Source organism: Takifugu flavidus, chromosome 13 (assembly GCF_003711565.1).
Source record: "Takifugu flavidus isolate HTHZ2018 chromosome 13, ASM371156v2, whole genome shotgun sequence".
Classification (NCBI taxonomy): Eukaryota; Metazoa; Chordata; class Actinopteri; order Tetraodontiformes; family Tetraodontidae; genus Takifugu; species Takifugu flavidus.
The window spans coordinates 11,417,284-11,436,732 of record NC_079532.1 but is presented as its reverse complement, the minus strand read 5'-3'; the positions used below and the strand labels follow the sequence as shown (position 1 = coordinate 11,436,732).

The window sequence follows — 19,449 nt, the reverse complement described above, 5'->3', positions numbered from 1 at the left end:
CATTGAATTCAGGGGATTTTAAACAAGAGTGCATTTATTGTAAATTGTCATTGTGCTTCTTCACTCAGTTTGTTTTCCAGAGCTCTGGATGATGTGAGGAGATCGAGAGGACAGAGCTGCAGGAATGAAGACAGGCTGGGCCCCGTGTCCAAGAAGGAGCCGCAGCCTTGGAAGCCTCAGCAGCTGCAGGAGGAGAACCGAGGAGAACCTCTGCAGGAGTGCAGGAGCTCCCAAAGAATGCAGCCATCAGAAGAGAGCTGGCAGCAAGAGATCAGGGACCTGAAGGAACTGCTGGTGGGAAAAGACAGCATCTGCAGGGTGGAGCAGGAGAGGAGGACGCTGGCTGAGGCTCACGTGGACACCCTTGGCCCTGCTGAGCAGCACGCAGGCGGCACTGAAGCAGGAGGAAGGAAAATGTGCCCGTCTCCAAGAACAGTGGCAGCAAGAACCTGGATGATGAGGAGCTGAGACACCAGACGCAGCTCAAGACCAAGCAGATGGTGTCCGACCTCACAAAAAAGTGGAAGTGATCTGGACGGAGACCCAGAGGAAGCTGGAGGAGATGCTGGGGAACCAGGAAAGGATCTCGGAGGAAAAGGAGAGCTCCACCAGGAAGGAGATCCACCTCCTGACGGAGAGAATCGTCCAGCTGCAGGTGAGCTGCCTCCACCTCCTCCTGTGTTTCTGACTTCTGACTGATGTCACATTCTCTAAGTTAATAAATGATCTTTGTCTTTGCAGCAACTCCTCCGTGAAAAAGAAACAAAGAAGAACCAAAAGATGAAGTTCAGAATAATGAATTCTTCTTTGGAAGATAAAGAGATGAAATAATTCTGATCCTGAGCTCTGACCTGGACATTCTATTATTTCTACATTATTGTCCTGAAAAACACTTGTTTGCTTTAAAAATGGTAAAGTGTGATTGTATTCATTCTTTCTGTTTTAATCAATAAAAATGCAAATAAAGGTTGTTATTTGTCACATCACAAAACATCCAAAATTAATATCTGACAGATTAAACCAGAACTCCGCTCCACCTGCCTGCAGTTCCTCAAGCGGCCACTTGAGGGCGCAGTCGTAATACACCGATTAGTGACCGATCTTCGTCCCTGTGATCGATTTAGGGGCAGTTTTGTCGAAAGTAATTTGAAATAAATAAAGTTCAAGAAATGACAGTAAAAGTTAGAATATCGGGACAAATATGGACCGAAACAATGGCGAATCTTATTACCACCACCGCAGACTTTGAGCACTCATTTTCCTTCAACTTTGAACATATTTTGCTTACGACAAAGTTCAATGGATTCAATGTTGATTTTTTAAAATTATTTTATCAATCGCGGTTTAGTTTCCTGCTGTTTCACATGAGTTGCAAAGTCTGTAATGTTGCAGTTTAGGGTGCAAACAGGCTGTTTAGTTTTCGGATCTGTTTCAAACGGTTTTCCAGAGCTTCTGATTTGAAGGTTGAGACAGGAACCGAACCGAGAGGTTAAACTTTGGTCGTGATGTTCTCTCCAGCAGCAGGTGGATTATGCGACAGCCAGAGGACGCTTCTTCCTCACTGACGGACGATGTGTGACTGCTCAAACAGGAAATTACTACACGAACGGTTGCTGGTATTTTCAAAATAAACCTACTAGTCATTATAAAGAATTGATCTCGAATCGAAATTCATGAAATATAATCATCACCTGGGCGTTACTTTTTTTATTATTTAAACAGCCTGGGTTGTCGAGCTAAAAAGTGAGTGTGTTGTTTTGTCGCCATAGTTTTTTGTAACTATAGTTTTATTTTGAAATAATTTACCGGAAGCAATAATTTAAACACGCCGGGCTTAACGGCCGCGTTAATGACGCGCGGCTGAGCTGGTGGGGAGCGGAGAGGTGGACAGGAGTGCGCGGAAGGCTTCAATGGCCTCGGTGTTTCACAAGTGAAGGATGGGCTTCACGTACCGCCCGCCGCCATGGCCAATCACCAAGCGAACCGCCGAGGATGGAGACCCACGGATAACCGTTCCCACGGACCGCGTCGAGTCGCGGGACCTGTCCGAGCCCCGGGAACTGTCTCTGGAGGAGGTGCTGAAGTCCTATGAGCAGCCCATCAACGAGGAGCAGGCATGGGCGGTGTGCTACCAGTGCTGCAGCGGGCTCCGGGGGCCCCGCCCGCCAACGGCAGGAGTCAGCCCGGTAAAGGGTCCATCTTCCATCCTCCTGCACCGGGACGGAACCGTGGCCCTGCGGACGCGCAACAGCGGTAGGGCTCACCGTCTCCTGGAGAACCAGCCTCATTTTGGAGCAGCTCTCACACAATATTACGCATGAAAAGTACTTTCAAACAATGAGGTCGTGTTATGAAAAGTAAGTTTGTGTTTACACTTTGGGCTATTTGGGTGTCCGTCAGAGCCCGAATCACCGAGCAACAATTTCCTTCCAGGCGCGTCTTCTCCGGGTCATGAGCGTTAAAAATACAGAGAAGAATAAAATAACAAATCAGCCCCCAGAAAAGGCAGAAATCTAATAGCAGGCACCAGCATATTGCGCTGGTTATTTGTAATATCCTTCATTTCCCCCCATAAATAAATAACATTCATATCAAACCACAATTTGAATTCTAGATTTCAATTTAATGTTAGTAGACAGCATTTGTTCTGCAGGATTTTTTTTATTTCTGTCTAAAAATGATGCCATAAATACCATTTAAATTATACACTTGGTACAAAGGACCTTTTCAAAGGACCTTTTATGTCCACACATCAAAGACTAAAAATCCATGTTATCAGGGGACCAATAAGGCAAATAAACACATTGGTGGCATCAGTTGTGTTGGACCATTATACCAGTTGCAAACGTTATATTTTTACAGCAGTTTGAAACCTTCTAATCCAGCAGAATGGCAACAGGACATCGAGGAGTCAGCAGGGTAACACGCTTCACTCAGGATCCACTCAAACACCACCCTGGCTTGTTGCCATTTATTTAATTACGTCACTGACTGTTGATTATTACAGTCTTTGTATTTGTGTTTTAATTTAAACTGACACTCAGTGACATTTTGAAAGCAACAGCGTACGTTTCCGTCGCTATAATATATTTGATTTACTTAATACTTAGTGATCTCCATCAGAATCATCTCTAAATATAAAATATATAATATTGAACTCAGACGATTTAAAACAAGAGTGCATTTATTGTAAATTGTCATTGTGCTTCTTCACTCAGTTGTTTTCCAGAGCTCTGGATGATGTGAGGAGATCGAGAGGACAGAGCTGCAGGAATGAAGACAGGCTGGGCCCCGTGTCCAAGAAGGAGCCGCAGCCTTGGAAGCCTCAGCAGCTGCAGGAGGAGAACCGAGCAGAACCTGTGCAGGAGCTCCCAAAGAATGCAGCCATCAGAAGAGAGCTGGCAGCAAGAGATCAGGGGCCTGAAGGAACTTCTGGTGGGAAAAGACCAGCAGATCTGCAGGGTGGAGCAGGAGAGGAGGACGCTGGCTGAGGCTCACGTGGACACCTTGGCCCTGCTGAGCAGCACGCAGGCGGCACTGAAGCAGGAGGAAGGAAAATGTGCCCGTCTCCAAGAACAGTGCAGCAAGAACCTGGCTGATGAGGAGCTGAGACACCAGACGCAGCTCAAGACCAAGCAGATGGTGTCCGACCTCACAAAAAAGTGTGAAGTGATGTGGACGGAGACCCAGAGGAAGCTGGAGGAGATGCTGGGGAACCAGGAAAGGATCTCGGAGGACAAGGAGAGCTCCACCAGGAAGGAGATCCACCTCCTGACCCAGAGAATCGTCCAGCTGCAGGTGAGCTGCCTCCACCTCCTCCTGGGTTTCTGACTCCTGACTGATGTCACATTCTTTAAGCTAATAAATGATCTTTGTCTTTGCAGCAACTCCTCCATGAAAAAGAAACAAAGAAGAACCAAAAGATGAAGTTCAGAATAATGAAGTTCTTCTTTGGAAGATAAAGAGACGAAATAATTCTGATCCTGAGCTCCGACCTAGAAATTCTATTATTTCTACTCTATTGTCCTGAAAAACTCTTTCCATTAACTGTTACATCTGAATATTTAATAGAAATGTTAACTGTACTCAGAACTCAGAACCTTAGAATTTCATTAAATAGTGAAATGAAAATATTAAATATTAGAGGTAACTGATAACTGTAAGTCTAAATGTTAAATGAAGAGCTTTGGGGAAAATGTTGACAGGACTAAGAAGTTAGGAGGAAATAATATCTGCTGGATAATTATAAGTGACACCAGCGCCCCCTGCTGGCCCAGTGGAGGAGTGCAAAAAGCTTCCAGCACCTGGTATTCCCAGGTGTCTCCCATCCAAGGACTAACCAGGCCCGACCCTGCCATGATGACGCTGGCGATGGATGCTGTTGGGTGGAGATTTGCAGAAAACATTTTGGTGAATTCAAATTAAAAAAACTTCATCTACAGTTCTTGAAGTATGTCTCGTTCTTCAGTTTCAGCACTGTGAATCTGGATAGTCCTATCAATCAAATAGGAGTCGATGAGCCCTCTTTTGCTACTAAACTGCCTCTGTTGAATTCAGATTTCAGTTAAAATTGTATTTCTGATGTGTCAAAGCAGTGCTGCCTTTGACTGAGCCTCAGCACAGTTCCATGTTGCAGGGGCTCAGCCTTTTATGGGACTGATGACACCTGAAAATGAAGCTTTATTTCTCTGGTCTTCAATGGACCTGCCCTGCCCAGCAGGGAAGCTAGCAGCGTTAGCATCTGACAAACCACCAGCAGCAAACATGGAGGTGGTGGAAGTGGCACAAGTGATGCCGACACAGCAACAGTTCACGGATACAGATCAACACTAAATTACTGCTGGGAGGGAAACGACCACCAGCATCAAAACTGGCACAAACACTCAGGATTAAACTTGGCAGCTGCAATTACATTACTCAACAAAATACAGAAAAGTTAAAAAAATAAAAAAAAAATCTGACACAACTTTGACCTCAACGATTATGGAGTTTGGAACAAAACCCCAAGAACTTTCCTGCCCCCCCACCCTCGATAACTTCACAGATGGATGTTAAAACTCCCATTACAGGGCGGCGCTCCGAGAGAGCTGCTTAACAGCCCGGCAATCCCAAGAAGTGGTAGATACCGAACCTGTGGAGGCCGCGGAGTGAAATTTAAATGTTAAATGGTACAGTTAACTATTAACTGTAACTCTAAATGTTTTGTCTGAACATTTAATAGAAATGTTAACTGTACTCAGAACTCAGAATCTTAGAATTTCATTAATAAGTTAAATTAAAATATTAAATGTTAGAGGTGACTGATATCTGTAAGTCTAAGTGTTAAATGAAGAGCTTTGGGGAAAATGTTGACAGTACTAAGAAGTTAGAAGGAAATAATATCTGGCTGGATAATTATCAGTCGCACCAGCGCCCCCTGCTGGCCCAGTGGAGGAGTGCAGACAGCTTCCAGCACCTGGTATTCCCAGGTGTCTCCCATCCAAGGACTAACCAGGCCCGACCCTGCTTAGCTTCCGAGATCGGGCGTTCTCAGGGTGGTATGGCCGTAAGCGAGAGCTGAGGCTGTTTAAGGCCTCTTTAAATGCACCAGTCACCATTTAACAGCGTCACCGTCCCCAAAAGTTCCAACATTAACAGCGCCTTTACCCGCATCCATTCAACACGTCTTTCCACGCCACGCGCGTTGCTTTGGCCACATTGAAGCGCAAGATTGCGTCTGAAAATGTCCTCACCGCAGTCGATTGTCCTCAAAAGGCCATTTTCTTGCATATGAGTAAAAAGTATTATTTCACTAAATTACGGTTAGTAATTAGTAACGAATTTAAAATCGTCGATGTGACTTGCATACAGTTGTTATGGTGTGTGACATTTGCACGTCCATACAGTTTATACACTAAATCTAAATATAAAGTCATGCGCGGTTTATTCTGGGCCACCTCGTGGGTCACTCCCGAGCTGGTTCTGGTGGCCGTGCGAGCGCTCAACTTCACCAGTATGAAAGTGCTCAAACTCGGCTTAACCCTGGTTCGACAGTAAGTGTTGCTGGCCCACATGCACGAGGGCTTGTTGTTGTGCACGTCGCTCCTCGTACAAATACAGTTTTACAAGTTTTTACAAGCGGCTTCGCGCTATTTTCTGTCTGAATGTTGGTTTGGGGATTTAATTATAGTTAATGATAAATGCGTGAACGGCCATTCTGTTTCTGCGAGTTATTAGGCATGTCCCCTCTTAGGCCAGGTTCCTTAAACAATTTAAATAAATAAAATAAAAAGCAGAATTTCCAGCTGTCGCTGTTTGTGCGGCGCCATTTCTGTGTTGTAGTACCCCAAAGTGGCCACCAGGGTCACTAAGATGGCATCGAACCATTCTGTTATTGATTTCTTTACTTTTAAAAAGTGAATAATCAGTGATAATATTAATAGAACACTGGTGTTTTTTTGTTATACCTGCAGTGGGGAAACTCAATACAACAAAGAAGGTTTGCTCCAAGGTAGTGTTTCCCACATTGACAGATCAGTAACATGCTTGCTCTGGTTTATCCTTTATACCTTTATTTCTGTCCTCCACGCAGGCCAGACCATTGATTCCGGCTTATCTGAGATCGGGCTGCAGCAGGCGGAGGCTGCAGGCCGCTACCTTAAAGACGTGCTCTTCAGCAACGTGTTCGTCAGCGACATGCTGCGCGCCCGACAGGTGCCGTTTTGAACTTTAACTACAGTCCATTATCTTTAACATAACGAGATGTGTTTCTTCCAGACGGCCGAAGCAATAATGAGGCAGAACCGCAGCTGCTGTGGGCTGCGGATGGTGTGTGACCCGCTGCTTAAAGAGAGGGTGAGAACAATACTCTTATATAATAAGAATAATGCTAATATACTCACAATGTAACATGATCTGTTTTATACTAGAGTTTTGGAATAGCAGAAGGAGGTCATATAAAGGATGTGAGAGAGATGGCCAAGGCAGCTGGGCAGACATTTCCAGATTTCACCCCTCCAGAGGGGGAGACCCAAGATCAGGTGACCTCTGTTCAGCATTCCTCTTTTTATAAGATAAACTAATAAGAACAATTATGAGAGAAAAACTACTAAAACTGGAGACTAATGGCTGCAGATTCCGCTCAGCGCCGTCCTGGACGTGTGTGTTCTGCATGGTCCGTCCCAACCTCCCCATAGCGCAACACACGCCTCCCGCCGCTAGGGGGCAGAACACCCTCATCCACAGTTCTGCATCCGCACGACTAAATTACTCGATGACCTCTCGGAGGTTCTGGTCCCAGTCAGGTGACTCGAACGTCTCTTCTGCTGTCAGCTCTCTGTAGGTGTCACTGTGCTTAATTAAAGGTTAATTAAGGTTGCTTATGAGGTTTTTTTCCCAAGTTAGGCAGCTGCCATTATTAATGGTTGTAAAATAAGAAAAAAAATAGGCAAGTTTGGGGGCTAAATTCATGCAAAAACATGTTTCCCAAAGCCCCATTAATCATAAACCAGTCGTATTTCTAACACATAGAGCGCCACCTGGAGTCTAGGTGTGCACGCCGCTGCTTTGGGAGGACACTGTGTGGCAACAGGCACCTCTCGGCATCATCGTTTACACCTCGGCTTGGACGTTAACTTTGCTCAATCGGGCCTCGTGATCAGGGAGCCCCCCCCCCCCCCTCCCAGCTAGCGTCACGGCTTCCTGCGTGACTTCCTGACGGGAGAAGTTGAACTTTAATCCATCACAGTTTCACGTCCTCGCGTTTCGTAATGGAAAACAGGGACCGGAGTTCGTGACTGATTTTTTTCTGCTCCCGCCAGGTGAAGGAGCGGGTCGAGAGGTTCCTGGATAAAATGCTCCGGCGGATCTGGGACGAGCGCCGGCGTGACGGCGGCGAGGACGACCGCGCCGAGCGCGCCCCGGCAGAAGCGCCTCCTGACGAAGGAACGGCAGAGGACGGGGTCGGGGGCACCCCGCTCCACGCTCTGGTGGTCACGCACGGCGCGTACATGTGCGTGGCCGCGCGTTACTTTGTAGAGGAACTACGTTGCCCTTTGCCCCCCGGGTCTGACAAGGCGGCCATGTTGTCCATCAGCCCCAACGCGGGTCTGTGTCGCTTCATACTCACCCTGAGGAAAGAGGAGGGCGGCGTGGAGCTGTCACACGTCCGCTGTGTGTTCATGCACAGACGTGATCATATTCGAAGCCTTTAACGTGAACTCGCTGTTGTTATAACATCTCGGGGCGTTATAACTCTGTTATAACGGCTTCTGTTGAACTCCTTCCTTTGTTCCGCTTTGGTCTCGTCTGGCTGTTGATTACACTAAACGGGGGCAGCTTCGCACACTAATGACTCCGTCCTTCTATTTTTACCCACCGGAAGTTTGTGGATGTTACGCACAGACACAGAACAGAACTGGAACATGTCAGAAATCAGTGACTGCGTCGCTGTTGTTGTTTTAGGAGCAGCGACAAGGGCAACAAGGACAAACCGGAGACCGGGCAGCATGCGCACACGCTCCTTTATGACTTCAGACTCCAGGCAAAATCCGTTAGAATGTAAAAGACGAAGAAGAAGATCACTGTTTTCTCTTTATTACAGAGAGTTTGGGGAGAATCCCTGGAGCCCGAGCTAAAGTGTAATAGCTGGTGTATAACCAGTGTATAACCAAGGCTTGTCATAAGAAAATAGGTGTTATATGTTATTTGTCTGATATAAATTTCCCGCGCTGTGCTGGTCGTCTCTTCGTGTTGAAACCAATGTCCTTATGTTGGATTTGTTATTTGGACGTTGTGTGTCCAGGTCCAATATTTGTCTGTTATATAACCGACCGGTTGTGTGTAATAACCAGCAGGTTTTTGTGACATTTCCTCCAACAGCCGCTCCTGAACGCAGCCTGTTTTTGTCCAACGCTGGGTCCAAAATGGGCCGCGGAAATCTCTGGTTTGCTCCAAGAATACAGGCAGGTAGTTCCCAAAATAGCTCAGATTTATTTATTTACACCAGAAAGGACACAATACGAAATATATAAATAATAAACCAGAAGGAAGGAAGTCATTAAAGCCGTCCCAATAAATAAATACATTTGTGTCGCTGTTGCTGTGGGTGTCCTGCACCTGACATGATTCGGTTGGCTGCATTCCTTTATTGTTGGTTTAAAATGACCGTTCAACATTCTATTAACTACTTTCTCCCCTATAAATATTTATAAACGCTCCCCAGGTTACACATTCATGCATATGCAAAACAAACATTGCCACATCTGGCTCAGGGTTTAAAATTTAACTAAAAAAGGGGTTAAAGGACAGCAGGACATGGGTCCAGAGTGGCTGGACGAAGGTTCTCGGGAGACTCAGCGTGGTTCCCCTGGCTCCCCTGGTTCCCCTGGCTCCCCTGGTTCCCCTGTTTCCCTGGCTCCCCTGGCTCCCCTGGTTCCCCTGGTTCCCCTGGTTCCCCTGGTTCCCTGGCTCCCCTGGCTCCCCTGGTTCCCCTGGCTCCCCTCTCCCTGGCTCCCCTGTGTTCCCCTGGTCCCCCCTGTTCCCCTGGTTCCCCTGGCTCCCCTGTTTCCCTGGCTCCCCTGGTTCCCCTGGCTCCCCTGGTTCCCCTGGCTCCCCTGTTCCCCTGGTTCCCCTTGTTCCCCTGGCTCCCCTGTTCCCCTGGCTCCCCTGGTTCCCCTGGCTCCCCTGGTTCCCCTGGCTCCCCTGTTCCCCTGGTTCCCCTGTTCCCCTGGTTCCCCTGGCTCCCCTGGTTCCCCTGGCTCCCCTGGCTCCCCTGGCTCCCATGGTTCCCCTCGGCTCCCCTGGCTTCCCTGGTTCCCCTGGCTCCCCTGGTTCCCCTGGCTCCCCTGGCTCCCCTGGTCCCCTGGCTCCCCTGGTTCCCCTGGCTCCCCTGGCTCCCCTGGCTCCCCTGGCCTCTGTCTTCGGTCAGAACCGACCCGCGTCTCCACCTCTCCGGAATGAGTCCGCTATCTCAGTCTTGGTCCGGCCGGTCAGCAATGTTAGTCTTGATGGGGCTGACGGGTTGCCCGTTGGACTGCAACACCCGCAGGGGGTCGTCGCAGGAGTTGATGGTCTCCTTGGAGACGGCGCCAGCTTGATCCTGTTCCGGCGGCCTGTGATCCGAACCTGTGGGCTCCTTGGCAGAATGTGAGGGGTCCGCCTGGGACCTCAGGGGATCAGAGGGGTTCACGTCGTGGCTCCGCCGTCCTCTCTTCACCAGGAGCCTCTCCCACTGGGCCGAGGGGGTTTGGGGCTGGTTCTGACCAACCACTCGCAGCCGGCCTCGCTCCAGTTTGAGGAGCTGCCCCCCGCTTACGGAATAAAAGACTTGATAGGGGGTGTCCAGGTGCAACCAAATGCGCTGGAAGAGGCAGTCTTCTCCGTTCTTTAGCTTCTGACGGGTGGGAAAAGAGACACGGACTCAAGTTTACTCGTTTTCCCCTCCGGGCGGCGCCGAGGCTGCTTGATACTTACTGAGTGGTACCGCTGCCCCTTCGAGTCCAGACAGAGGAAGCGCCTTTTTTGCAAATTGAATATGAGCACGAAGTTGCTGGTCTCCGTCTTCAGGGGCAGAATCACTGTTGGGAAACAGGTTTGGAATCATCAGTTAAAGTGGAGCTGCAGCTCCCGCTGGTGCCTCCTTATCTGCGGCGTGTAAATATTTGAAGAAGCCGGCGCTGATTTGAGCTTTAATGGCTTCTACGACCAGCGCAGAGCAAATTTGGGAGGTCAGTTTGATGCGGTGGGGAGAGAAGATGCTGTCAGACTTACTCAAAAACGGGCTGTGGATGCCCTTCTTCTCCGACCGGGAGAATCCCGACCAGGAGCGCTGTTTGACTGGCGACGTCCTCCGGGGCTGCAGGTGCGGCTCTGGGTCCTGCGGCCTCATGGTACAATCCAGCGGGACAAACAATCGGACGGCGACCAGGATGAATGAGAGGAAAGCCGCTTGCATGGTCGACAGGAGCGCTGGATTGCTTCGATCTCTCCTCGGCAGCAGAAACGTTCCGACTGTTGCGATGCAGCTTCTGCAGGAGGAGAAAGTCCAGCGGCTCTATTTAAACTGGGGGTCAGTAAACTGGCTCACTCATGGGCTCATTTGAATAACTCAATGGTCACTGATGCAGGAGGAATTCCTGGGACTCGCACTGATTAAACACGGTTTCCGATGAAGGCGGCATCTTTCCTGGCTGAGAACTGGGATGGTCGGGAAGCAGAGCCCTCAAGGATGAGGAGCACCGGGAGGCCCGAGGGGGTCAGGCTCGACCTGTCGCGTTCATTTACTCACACCGGTCCAAATCAATCATCTTTTCAAGGCTCTAGTGGGATGTTTCAATCATCGGATTCATTAATTAATGTGGAATATTAGTTGGTTTCATCGTCTCGAACGTCAGGATTTGTTGGCAGCTCTATGAACTGGAAACTGTGATATTTAAATGTGAGCAAAGTTTAAATTTGTTTAGATTTCTGGTAATAATGGAATTTATAGAAGCAGTAATATAGCAATATGCTGCTACTTCACTGACCTCGGTCGGTAACTAATTAGCTGTGAACTTGGCAAAGAGATCTCTTTTAATTTGAACGTCTCGATCTGCTCTTGAGCAAATTCCTATTTCTGATGCCTGAGAGAAGCTGAGGGGTTGAAGGTTTCAGCCCCGGAGCCACACGTGACCCTTACGTAACCTTCAGCCATTTAGGAGTCGTGCGAGAAACTCTTCAGGAGCCACAACTGTGAACCAAGAGAGTCAGAGATGTTCCGATTGCTGGAAGGAACATTGGGGAACGTTCAAGGTCGCACGAGGCAACTTTCCTTTATAGCTCCATTATTTACAAATGAGTTCTCAAAGCTTCCGTGGAAAAGCCGTTGCAGCCAGCGTTGGAAAAGGGGGCCGGTGCGTTTTGAACTGACCTTTGTCATGTGGGCAGAGTTTCAGGGCCTTTTCATTGACCCGCCGGTGGTACGATGGTGCTGCATGTGGCAACTGCAAAGCTGCCACACGCTCGTCCGCCGGGGCAGGTTCCTGCCGTTTTGGTTGACATTCAGAAGGTGACATTGACTCTAAAGTTGCAGCTGCTAGGACATATTTTAAGGAGAATGCGACTATTAATTCAGTGTGAACAGAACAGTTCCGCGATGCACGTTGGCAGTTTATTGAAATATATTGTGATGTTGCCTCTCATCTCCATTTTATTGTATTTCACGACTAAGTGTATGTAATTATATCCGGCTCATCAGTTTGCACCGCCTATTACACTTTAACCTGATCATTTTAGCTTATTAATCACACCGATCGCAGCCAATCAGCTGTTTTCCCAGTTTCCACCACAGGGGGGCGCTACAGGCCGTGGTTAATTGACAATGACGCTGACTTTTGCTGATACAAAAGTTGTCCAGCTTCTCTTAGAAATATGGTTTCAGCCACGTCACGTGGCCTACCTTTACCCCATATTATTACTTTCTAACTTTTGATGCATCTCGATGAAACAGGGCAGCATTAATTTACGCATTTATTTGCATTTCACGACCCGATTCACAGGGATTCAAGAAGAAACGGCTGCAAAGGCCACGGGACGTTGGTTCGAGGCTCAGAGGGAAGTGAGAGGCAGGAGGCGTCAGGAACAACGGCAGCTTTTATAAAACATCTTTTATTATCATCTCAGGAATACAGTTGACTGCTGTGCACAGCACATACGTACAAAAATAAAAGGAAAACCATTTGTAATATAGTATTTCACTTAATCATCATCATATCTTTTATTTTTTTTTCCCAGAAACAAATGATTGGAGAAGTCTGTTGTTTCAAACTAATTTACAATCATTTCAATAATCGGAACTAAGGCAGAAGGTGAGGTATATGTTAAAAAAGAGGAAGGGGACTCAGAGGAAGCACTCTCCCCTCAGGGCAGGAATAGAAAACTGAGAGAAACACAAAGGCTGCTGGCACACAGGGACACACACACACACGCACACACACGCACACACACACACACACTGATCCCACATCCAGCTCCCTGTGAACCAACACATGTAAAAACAGCTGAACAGGTATGAGAAGGACAAGAAAACCAACAGGAGTAACACAGTTTGTCCATTCGGAGCTCAAAGATGCATCGTAAAGAAGCTTGAATCAGCTTTTCTCCTTAAAGTCCACTCTGCTTCTCACCCCCCCACCCCCCGCCCCCCACCCCGCCCCCCCAACGAAAACCTTTTTTATTTCCTGCTGCAAAACAACCTCATGCAATAGTTGTTGAGCTTGTAACAAAGTATTATTGGCTTTAAATCGTCCAGCTGACAACAAGCTAAGTGACATTTGGTATAAACAACATCAGCAGGCTCCATGGGGGGGGGGGGGGCAGAGTCTCGCCTCTCCTCTCGGGGTCCAGAAATGACGTCCGGCGGCGCGACAAAATGAAAGCAAGAAGTTTTTGTTGCTTTTGAAGAACACAAAGGAAACGAAAGGAACGACGTCGATATTTCTCCCCCGGAACGGCGTCCCGGGGGGGTCAAACCTCACAGTATTCGACCTGTCTCAACTTTCCCCACCGCGGAAGCCCGGGATTGTGTTTTCGGACGTCCAGCTCGTCCCCCCCCCCCACACACACCCCCCACACCCCCCCCTCTGACGTCCCTCCTCCTCCCCACGTCTTCGTCCTCTCCCGTGAGGAGAGGTCAGCACGTCAGACCTGATATTCCTGACTCTGACGCCATCCGGCCCGTTGCTTTGGCAGAAACGGAACATGACAGCCGCACACACACACACACACACACACACACACACACACACACACACACACACAGTCTGACCACATTTGTCTCTGCTACTGGACAGTTTAAAGGGTGCGTAAAGCAGCGCTCAGAGACGGGCAGGAGGTCAGACACACTCACAACACGCCACCTTCTTCAACCCCCCCCCAAAGGGGGGAGGTGACCGAAATAAAAGACGCACAGATTCATCTCGGACTCATCCACCCCCCTCCCCCATGACCTCGGCTCAGAAACGGCGAATCCCAGAGCTTTGCCCCCGGCCCTCTGATGCCCCCCAGGCTGACGCTCGGCTCTCGTTTAGTCCGCATCCTCTTTAAGTCAAACAAACAAACAACCAGGTCACGTGCGGAGTCCCACTAAATCACCGCCGCTACCTTCAACTCTGCCCCCCCCCCCCCCCCCCCCCCCTCCCCATCCTCACCCCCCCACCCCCCCCCAGGAGAGCATGCAGTTGTTGGATTCAAGTATGGTATGCTGCACACACCAAGCCGGGCTAAACATTGTAAATATAACCCTTTGGTTCAGCGCTCTTTTACACTGGGAAACCATAAATGGATCAATAATCGATGCGATCCACGCCGCCTTGGCGGGCCGGACCGACCCGCTGGGTCCCCCCGCCGCTGCCAGGGGGGCCGAACCGACCCGCTGGGTCCCCCCGCCGCTGCCAGGGGGGCCGAACCGCTCGCACCGCATCCCACAATGGAACCACAAACACCAAATGATCCGAAGCACAAAAAAAAAAAACACAACAAAACCCAGCGTCGCTCCCGCTGGATGGGGGCGGAGCCTAACCTCGGGGAAACGGACGGCACCTTTCAGCCTCCCACAGCCAGAAATGAAAATCAAACCTGGTTATTTCAACTCTATCCTGTAAGTAAATGCATGCCCACACATTATGACACACTCAAACACTCCCGGCCCGCTCAGAGGGCTGCCAGACCGGCGAAAGTCCACCCCGGGATTGTCAAAAGGTTCCTCAGACATTATTCGGATGGGTGTGCGGCGCTAAATCTAGCCATCCAAATTAGCAAGAGGCTCCACTGGGTCCTGTGCATCATAGAGTCTCAATTACTTAATTGATCTATTTATGGAAAGAAAATGAAGTACAGAAACCTCTGGCCCTCTAGGAATTGGGCTGAAGCCCCCCCGCTGGTGCCTGAGGGAGTGATGACTAGCCTTTCGTTCCTATTTCTGACTCGAGCACCACATTTCTCACATGCTAGGGGCAGGGGCCCGCACGTAGGTATTCAAGGCACCGCCACCTCGTGACGAAGCAGGCAAGAGCCGCCGCCATGTTTGCGAGTTCGCCCCCGTCGCCCTGCGGCCGCGCAGGCGTTTGCGCGCGGGAGGTGGCCGAGCTAACTCGGATAAATGAACCTGAAGATTTCCCAGGATACGGTGCTCTGAGGTAATAAAGTATCCAGTTGAGCTTCATCAGGACGGGCCGTCGGCCACCCAGCGCCCGCCAAAACCAAGGGGGCAAATAAGGTTTCTCCACCCTCGTCACGTCACCCAATGATGAGAATCGTAAAAGCAGCAGAGAATGGCGTTAGCTACCCAAGCTACCCAAATATACATATAAAGTTTGAATAAATACTATCAGATATAGCTGTTTTTCTCTCCTTTACAGTCCACTTTGTCGTTTGGGCTTCGGACGCACGTATATTATGTTACCTGGGAAATAATCCACATGTGCAAATCAAGGTCGTTATTGCCAGTCCTTGCTCGTCATATTCTGGGGAGGAAGTGCGTTACAGTCATGGCAGTGGTGGCCTTGTTGCCCCTCTTGACGCGGCCATGCTTGCTGAGCGCGATGTAGGAGCCTCTGTAAGCCAGCGACTCGTAGGCGTTGTAGTTGTTGGCCAGCAGGCTCTCCTTGAACTTGCACTCGTCGTGGAAGACTGTCTGGAGGGGACAAAGAGAGGAGACAACGCGGGTTTTAACGGGCCCAGGTTTGTTCTGTTCGAGCGCCTCTTCAGCCATTTAACATCAACCAGTCGTTGGGATGAATTAGCATTTAGGTTATAAATGAGATAATAATCGATGATACCTGCAATGTTGGATCACAAACAACTACAATGAACACCCCCCCCCCCCCCCCAAGTGTCCAGAAGGTCATTTAAACGCTAACTGCACATTAAATCCGTCATTCTGACACGTGCACGTTAGAATCTAAGGTTCGCAGTCGCGTTTTCGAAAGGAAAAGGAGCAAATCTTTAGATCAAGGCGCCGAAAGCGTCGCAACATAAACGTGTGATTGACGCTGATCCGTCCAGATGCTTCTGTAAGCACAGCGTTCGCCACCAGAGCCGCAGACGACCCCCCCCCCCCCCCCCCAACGAGAGGCCATGTGGCCTAATTCAATCTCTTATCGGATCATCGCCGCGCTCACAAGCTAACGCTTCATCACTCAGGACCAGATAGCCAACTCACATTCTGTCTGTCAAATATGTTGGCCACAACAAGCAAAGCAGCAGCCATGTGTCAACGGGGGCTCCGCCAAACACAAGCCCCCCCCCAGCATTCACCCATTAAGCTGTTATAGCTACAGACACACGAAGGGGCTCAGTTCTATAGAATAATCCAGCTTTGGGACGATGAGGATGAAACTGTTGCCGCCTTTTTTTTGCACTTAATGCTAAGGAGGGCGACTTCAGCTGCGTTCACGATACCGCGAAGAAGCTGGTGTCTGTCCGTCGGCCCGTTGCATGCTGGGAAAATGCTCCACCGGCCCGTTGCATGCTGGGAAAGTGCTCCGCCAACGTCACTTTAACCCCTTGAAACAGTCGAGCCTCATCACAGGAGGACAAACGTCACGTTCCCTGTTTCACCACGTCTGCACGCGTCACCTATCGAATAATGGAAGCGTCTTTACAAGACTAGCAAACCCGCGTAGATGCTAATCTTTTCAAGTTGGGGGGGGGGGCGGCGTAGGTGCTTTCATTTGCCCCATTTTTGATTTACAAAGGACAAAAATAAAAAAAGAAAGAAAGAAATGCAGTGATGGAGGGGAAAGAGGTGGTGTGTGTGAGTGTGTGTGTGTGTGTGTGTGTGTGTGTGTGTGGTGTGTGTGTGTGTGTGTTGACACATGTGACATTCACGGCCCTGCAAAGTAAGCACTTTGCCCTTAAAAATCAATTCCCAGCTCTTGCTGACAGGTTTCTCTGCGTCAGGGGGTTTCCCCTCCCTCCCTCCCTCCCTCGCTCGCGCGCTTTCTCACACACGCACACGCATTTGCATCTGTTAAGCTCATCACTATTTGCCACCAGGCCCAACAACATACGGGCTTTAAATAGAGACCCAAAAATTCCCTGGAAATGAAGATATCGGGGCTATAGCGTTTTCTTTCCATCTTCTTTTTTTAGGGGGGGGGGGGGGGGGGCAGCCCAACAAGCTGCGATTCACCGGGAGTCCATTAACATTCAGTGCTGGACAGTAAATGAAATGCTGTGCATACCTACCGTTCCGTACAACCTTCCGCGACTGTTCATGGCGACGTAGAGCTCGCTGCTCACCCCGTACAGGGTCACCACCCCCCTCTCCACCGTGGAGATCTCCATCAGACCTGAGACAAGGAAAAGGGATCACGCCAGAGGAAAAAGCTTTCAAAAAAGAAGAGGAATAGCAATCATCCCGGACCGTGACGCGTCTGTCCGTCTCGGAGTGCGCGCGCGTGTGTGCGTGTGTGTGTGTGCGCGCGTGTGTGTCTGCGTCTGTTGGGTGTAACCTTGCAGATTGCTGCGCAGCGTGCGGAGCCTTTGTTCTGCATCTTTCAGCGCCGGCTCGCGCTTCCATCCACGCAGACGCGCGCCAATCAAGCGCCTTGTGGTTATGGCAATAATTGCTGTGATTGCGTTGACGCACGCGCTTGTTGGCCCCCGGGCCGCCCTCGGAGGGCTGCGTAAAAATAAGTTGTGTCTAAAAGCGTCCATACATTCATGTCATGGTTGAGCCGTGGGGAGGAGGAGGAGGAGGAGGAGGAGGAGGAGGAGGAGGAGGAGGAGGAGGAGGAGGAGGAAGGGGGTGCAAAGGGGTCCTGATGGATACTTCTTTTCTTTTTAATAGATTTGTCTTTTCCGCGGCGGGAGACATTCAATAATCCCTCGGAGCCGGATGACATACGATCATGCAAATGAATGGAGGGGCAGATGAGCCCCGCTCGTCACAGATCCATGCGCATCGACTCGGACTCGCTCTCGCGTCACGTGCATTACATCGGCGGAGGCATAACTCACTGTACTGGTTTTCATTATGTACACCGTTTATCCTGCCGTCGGGGAGGACCTGGAGGTGAAACCCGATGCCCACGTTGCAGTAGAGCCTCCGCACTCTTTTGATGCCCAGCAGATAGTCACTCTCCCAGTTCAGCTCCGGTTTCTCCCCAGAGATCCCCAGCACGGAGCGCGAGAAGAGGGTCTCCCATCGTTTCTCCAGCAAAGTTGCGTTTGTCCTGCCGCTCGGTAGCGGGTACGCGGACGCGATCCCCAGCAGAAAGCCCAGGAGAAGCCCCGCGGTCAGCGTCCGGTGCGGCGTGCCGGCCTCGCAGGACATACTGACGAGGAGCCTTTGCGCAACGGCCATCCGGTTTACCTTCGGGCCACGTGGTCAAAATTAATGACCCTAAAAATACCGCTCTTCTTGTTTTGCTTCCTTCGGCATGCCGGCTGAAGGTTATTTTTGGAGCGCAGATCGGGGCTTTGGGCATGAAACGCAAGCCCCGGTGCGGAGAAGGAGAGGAGACGGGAGAGTGCGCGGCGGAGCTGGAGGTGATGGTGATGTTGGTGGTGGTGATTACCATGTTTTGCAGCTCCTCCGCGCCTCTCTCTCTCACACACTCTCTCTGCCTCTCTCTCTTCCTCTCCGTATCTCCCTCCCGGCAAAGAGTTCCGAATAAATCCTCACCGAAATCCCGGCTACAGCCCGGCCGCGACTATCGCATCCCTGGATGACATCACCTCACCGCCGGGACAATGCGAGCGTCGACGGGGCGCTGACAGCGGGGGGAAAGAGCAACTCTGGGATGAGTTGAGGGCAAAATGACCGTTCCTACGGCTGGGATGGAAGGGGAGAGCGCTTATTGGTGGCGTTCCGCGGCTGTGCTGCGCGATGGGGCCTTGCTCCCAAATTGGGCCGGTGGTCATATGTCTGTCAGGCCGCTTCCTTATTTAGAATGAAGGTGTAAAACCGGGCCCACTTGTCACCGGAGAGCAATGACAGGACTCTTATGGTCTCAGTTATTCCCTGCGACATTCAAGCGGCAAAATCTGCCCCTTTTTTCCGTGATGAAAAATGATCAACTGGAGCAGAAAGCCTGCGGGGCGCACAGCCCCCCCACCACCATCGCAGGGTTCAAGGTTCAAGACCTATTTTGTCAGCTTACAGTCACCCTACTGACGTGTCCTTGAGCAACGCACAGACGGAGGCCCGGTGGCATTTAGAATGAAGTATCAAATTTTAACAAGTGCGCCATAAGTCGCGCGTTCGCCCGCGGCGCATTCGTGCGTACTGTGACCGGCACACATGACCAGCGGGCCATTCCCCGCGACACGACAGCCCAGCGTCCCCCTCCGTGTGACAGAGAACACCAGCAGCGCGCACACGCGTCTGCCGGGACGGTGTAGACGCGCACCGGCGCGCTCAGTGGCGCAACGCGGCCGGTGGATGGCGCCATTTCCACGTTCATTCTCACAGCGCGTCATTCAGGC

General features: G+C 50.2%; 4 protein-coding genes, 1 long non-coding RNA gene and 1 pseudogene across 7 annotated transcripts; 3 read left to right on the top strand and 3 right to left on the bottom strand.

The window, feature by feature from the left end:
- Nucleotides 1–320: 320 nt before the first annotated feature.
- LOC130536770 (uncharacterized) lies at nt 321–966 on the top strand. The gene is made up of 2 exons (XR_008953462.1): nt 321–655; nt 742–966. It is a non-coding gene; the product is annotated as an uncharacterized LOC130536770 (long non-coding RNA).
- A 1,012-nt stretch (nt 967–1,978) lies between these two features.
- LOC130536768 (uncharacterized) lies at nt 1,979–4,444 on the top strand. Of its 2 annotated transcripts, none has more exons than XM_057052929.1 (3): nt 1,979–2,253; nt 3,219–3,798; nt 3,885–4,444. In XM_057052929.1, the coding sequence occupies exons 2-3, from the start codon at nt 3,274–3,276 to the stop codon at nt 3,960–3,962; spliced, it is 603 nt and encodes a 200-aa protein (XP_056908909.1). In that variant the 5' UTR covers nt 1,979–2,253; nt 3,219–3,273; the 3' UTR covers nt 3,963–4,444. The 2 variants fall into 2 exon arrangements, with proteins under 2 accessions (XP_056908909.1, XP_056908911.1); XM_057052931.1 differs by having other exon boundaries at nt 1,979–2,357.
- Nucleotides 4,445–5,443: 999 nt separating this feature from the next.
- On the bottom strand, nt 5,444–5,551 carry LOC130536974 (5S ribosomal RNA; annotated as a pseudogene).
- Nucleotides 5,552–5,898: 347 nt separating this feature from the next.
- On the top strand, nt 5,899–8,267 carry tigara (TP53 induced glycolysis regulatory phosphatase a). Its single transcript, XM_057052981.1, has 6 exons — nt 5,899–6,032; nt 6,453–6,490; nt 6,572–6,693; nt 6,757–6,834; nt 6,909–7,019; nt 7,800–8,267. Exons 1-6 carry the CDS (start codon nt 5,914–5,916, stop codon nt 8,190–8,192), a joined length of 861 nt encoding a protein of 286 aa, XP_056908961.1. The 5' UTR covers nt 5,899–5,913; the 3' UTR covers nt 8,193–8,267.
- Nucleotides 8,268–9,838: 1,571 nt separating this feature from the next.
- On the bottom strand, nt 9,839–11,033 carry LOC130536455 (fibroblast growth factor 23-like). The gene is made up of 3 exons (XM_057052448.1): nt 10,750–11,033; nt 10,453–10,556; nt 9,839–10,372 (listed from the first exon to the last, which is right to left on the bottom strand). The coding sequence occupies exons 1-3, from the start codon at nt 10,931–10,933 to the stop codon at nt 9,950–9,952; spliced, it is 711 nt and encodes a 236-aa protein (XP_056908428.1). The 5' UTR covers nt 10,934–11,033; the 3' UTR covers nt 9,839–9,949.
- A 1,573-nt stretch (nt 11,034–12,606) lies between these two features.
- Nucleotides 12,607–18,993, bottom strand: LOC130536457 (fibroblast growth factor 6-like). 2 transcript variants are annotated; one of them, XM_057052450.1, is made up of 3 exons: nt 17,980–18,993; nt 17,202–17,309; nt 12,607–15,649 (listed from the first exon to the last, which is right to left on the bottom strand). In XM_057052450.1, exons 1-3 carry the CDS (start codon nt 18,323–18,325, stop codon nt 15,453–15,455), a joined length of 651 nt encoding a protein of 216 aa, XP_056908430.1. In that variant the 5' UTR covers nt 18,326–18,993; the 3' UTR covers nt 12,607–15,452. The 2 variants fall into 2 exon arrangements, with proteins under 2 accessions (XP_056908430.1, XP_056908431.1); XM_057052451.1 differs by having other exon boundaries at nt 17,206–17,309; nt 17,980–18,981.
- Nucleotides 18,994–19,449: the final 456 nt, after the last annotated feature.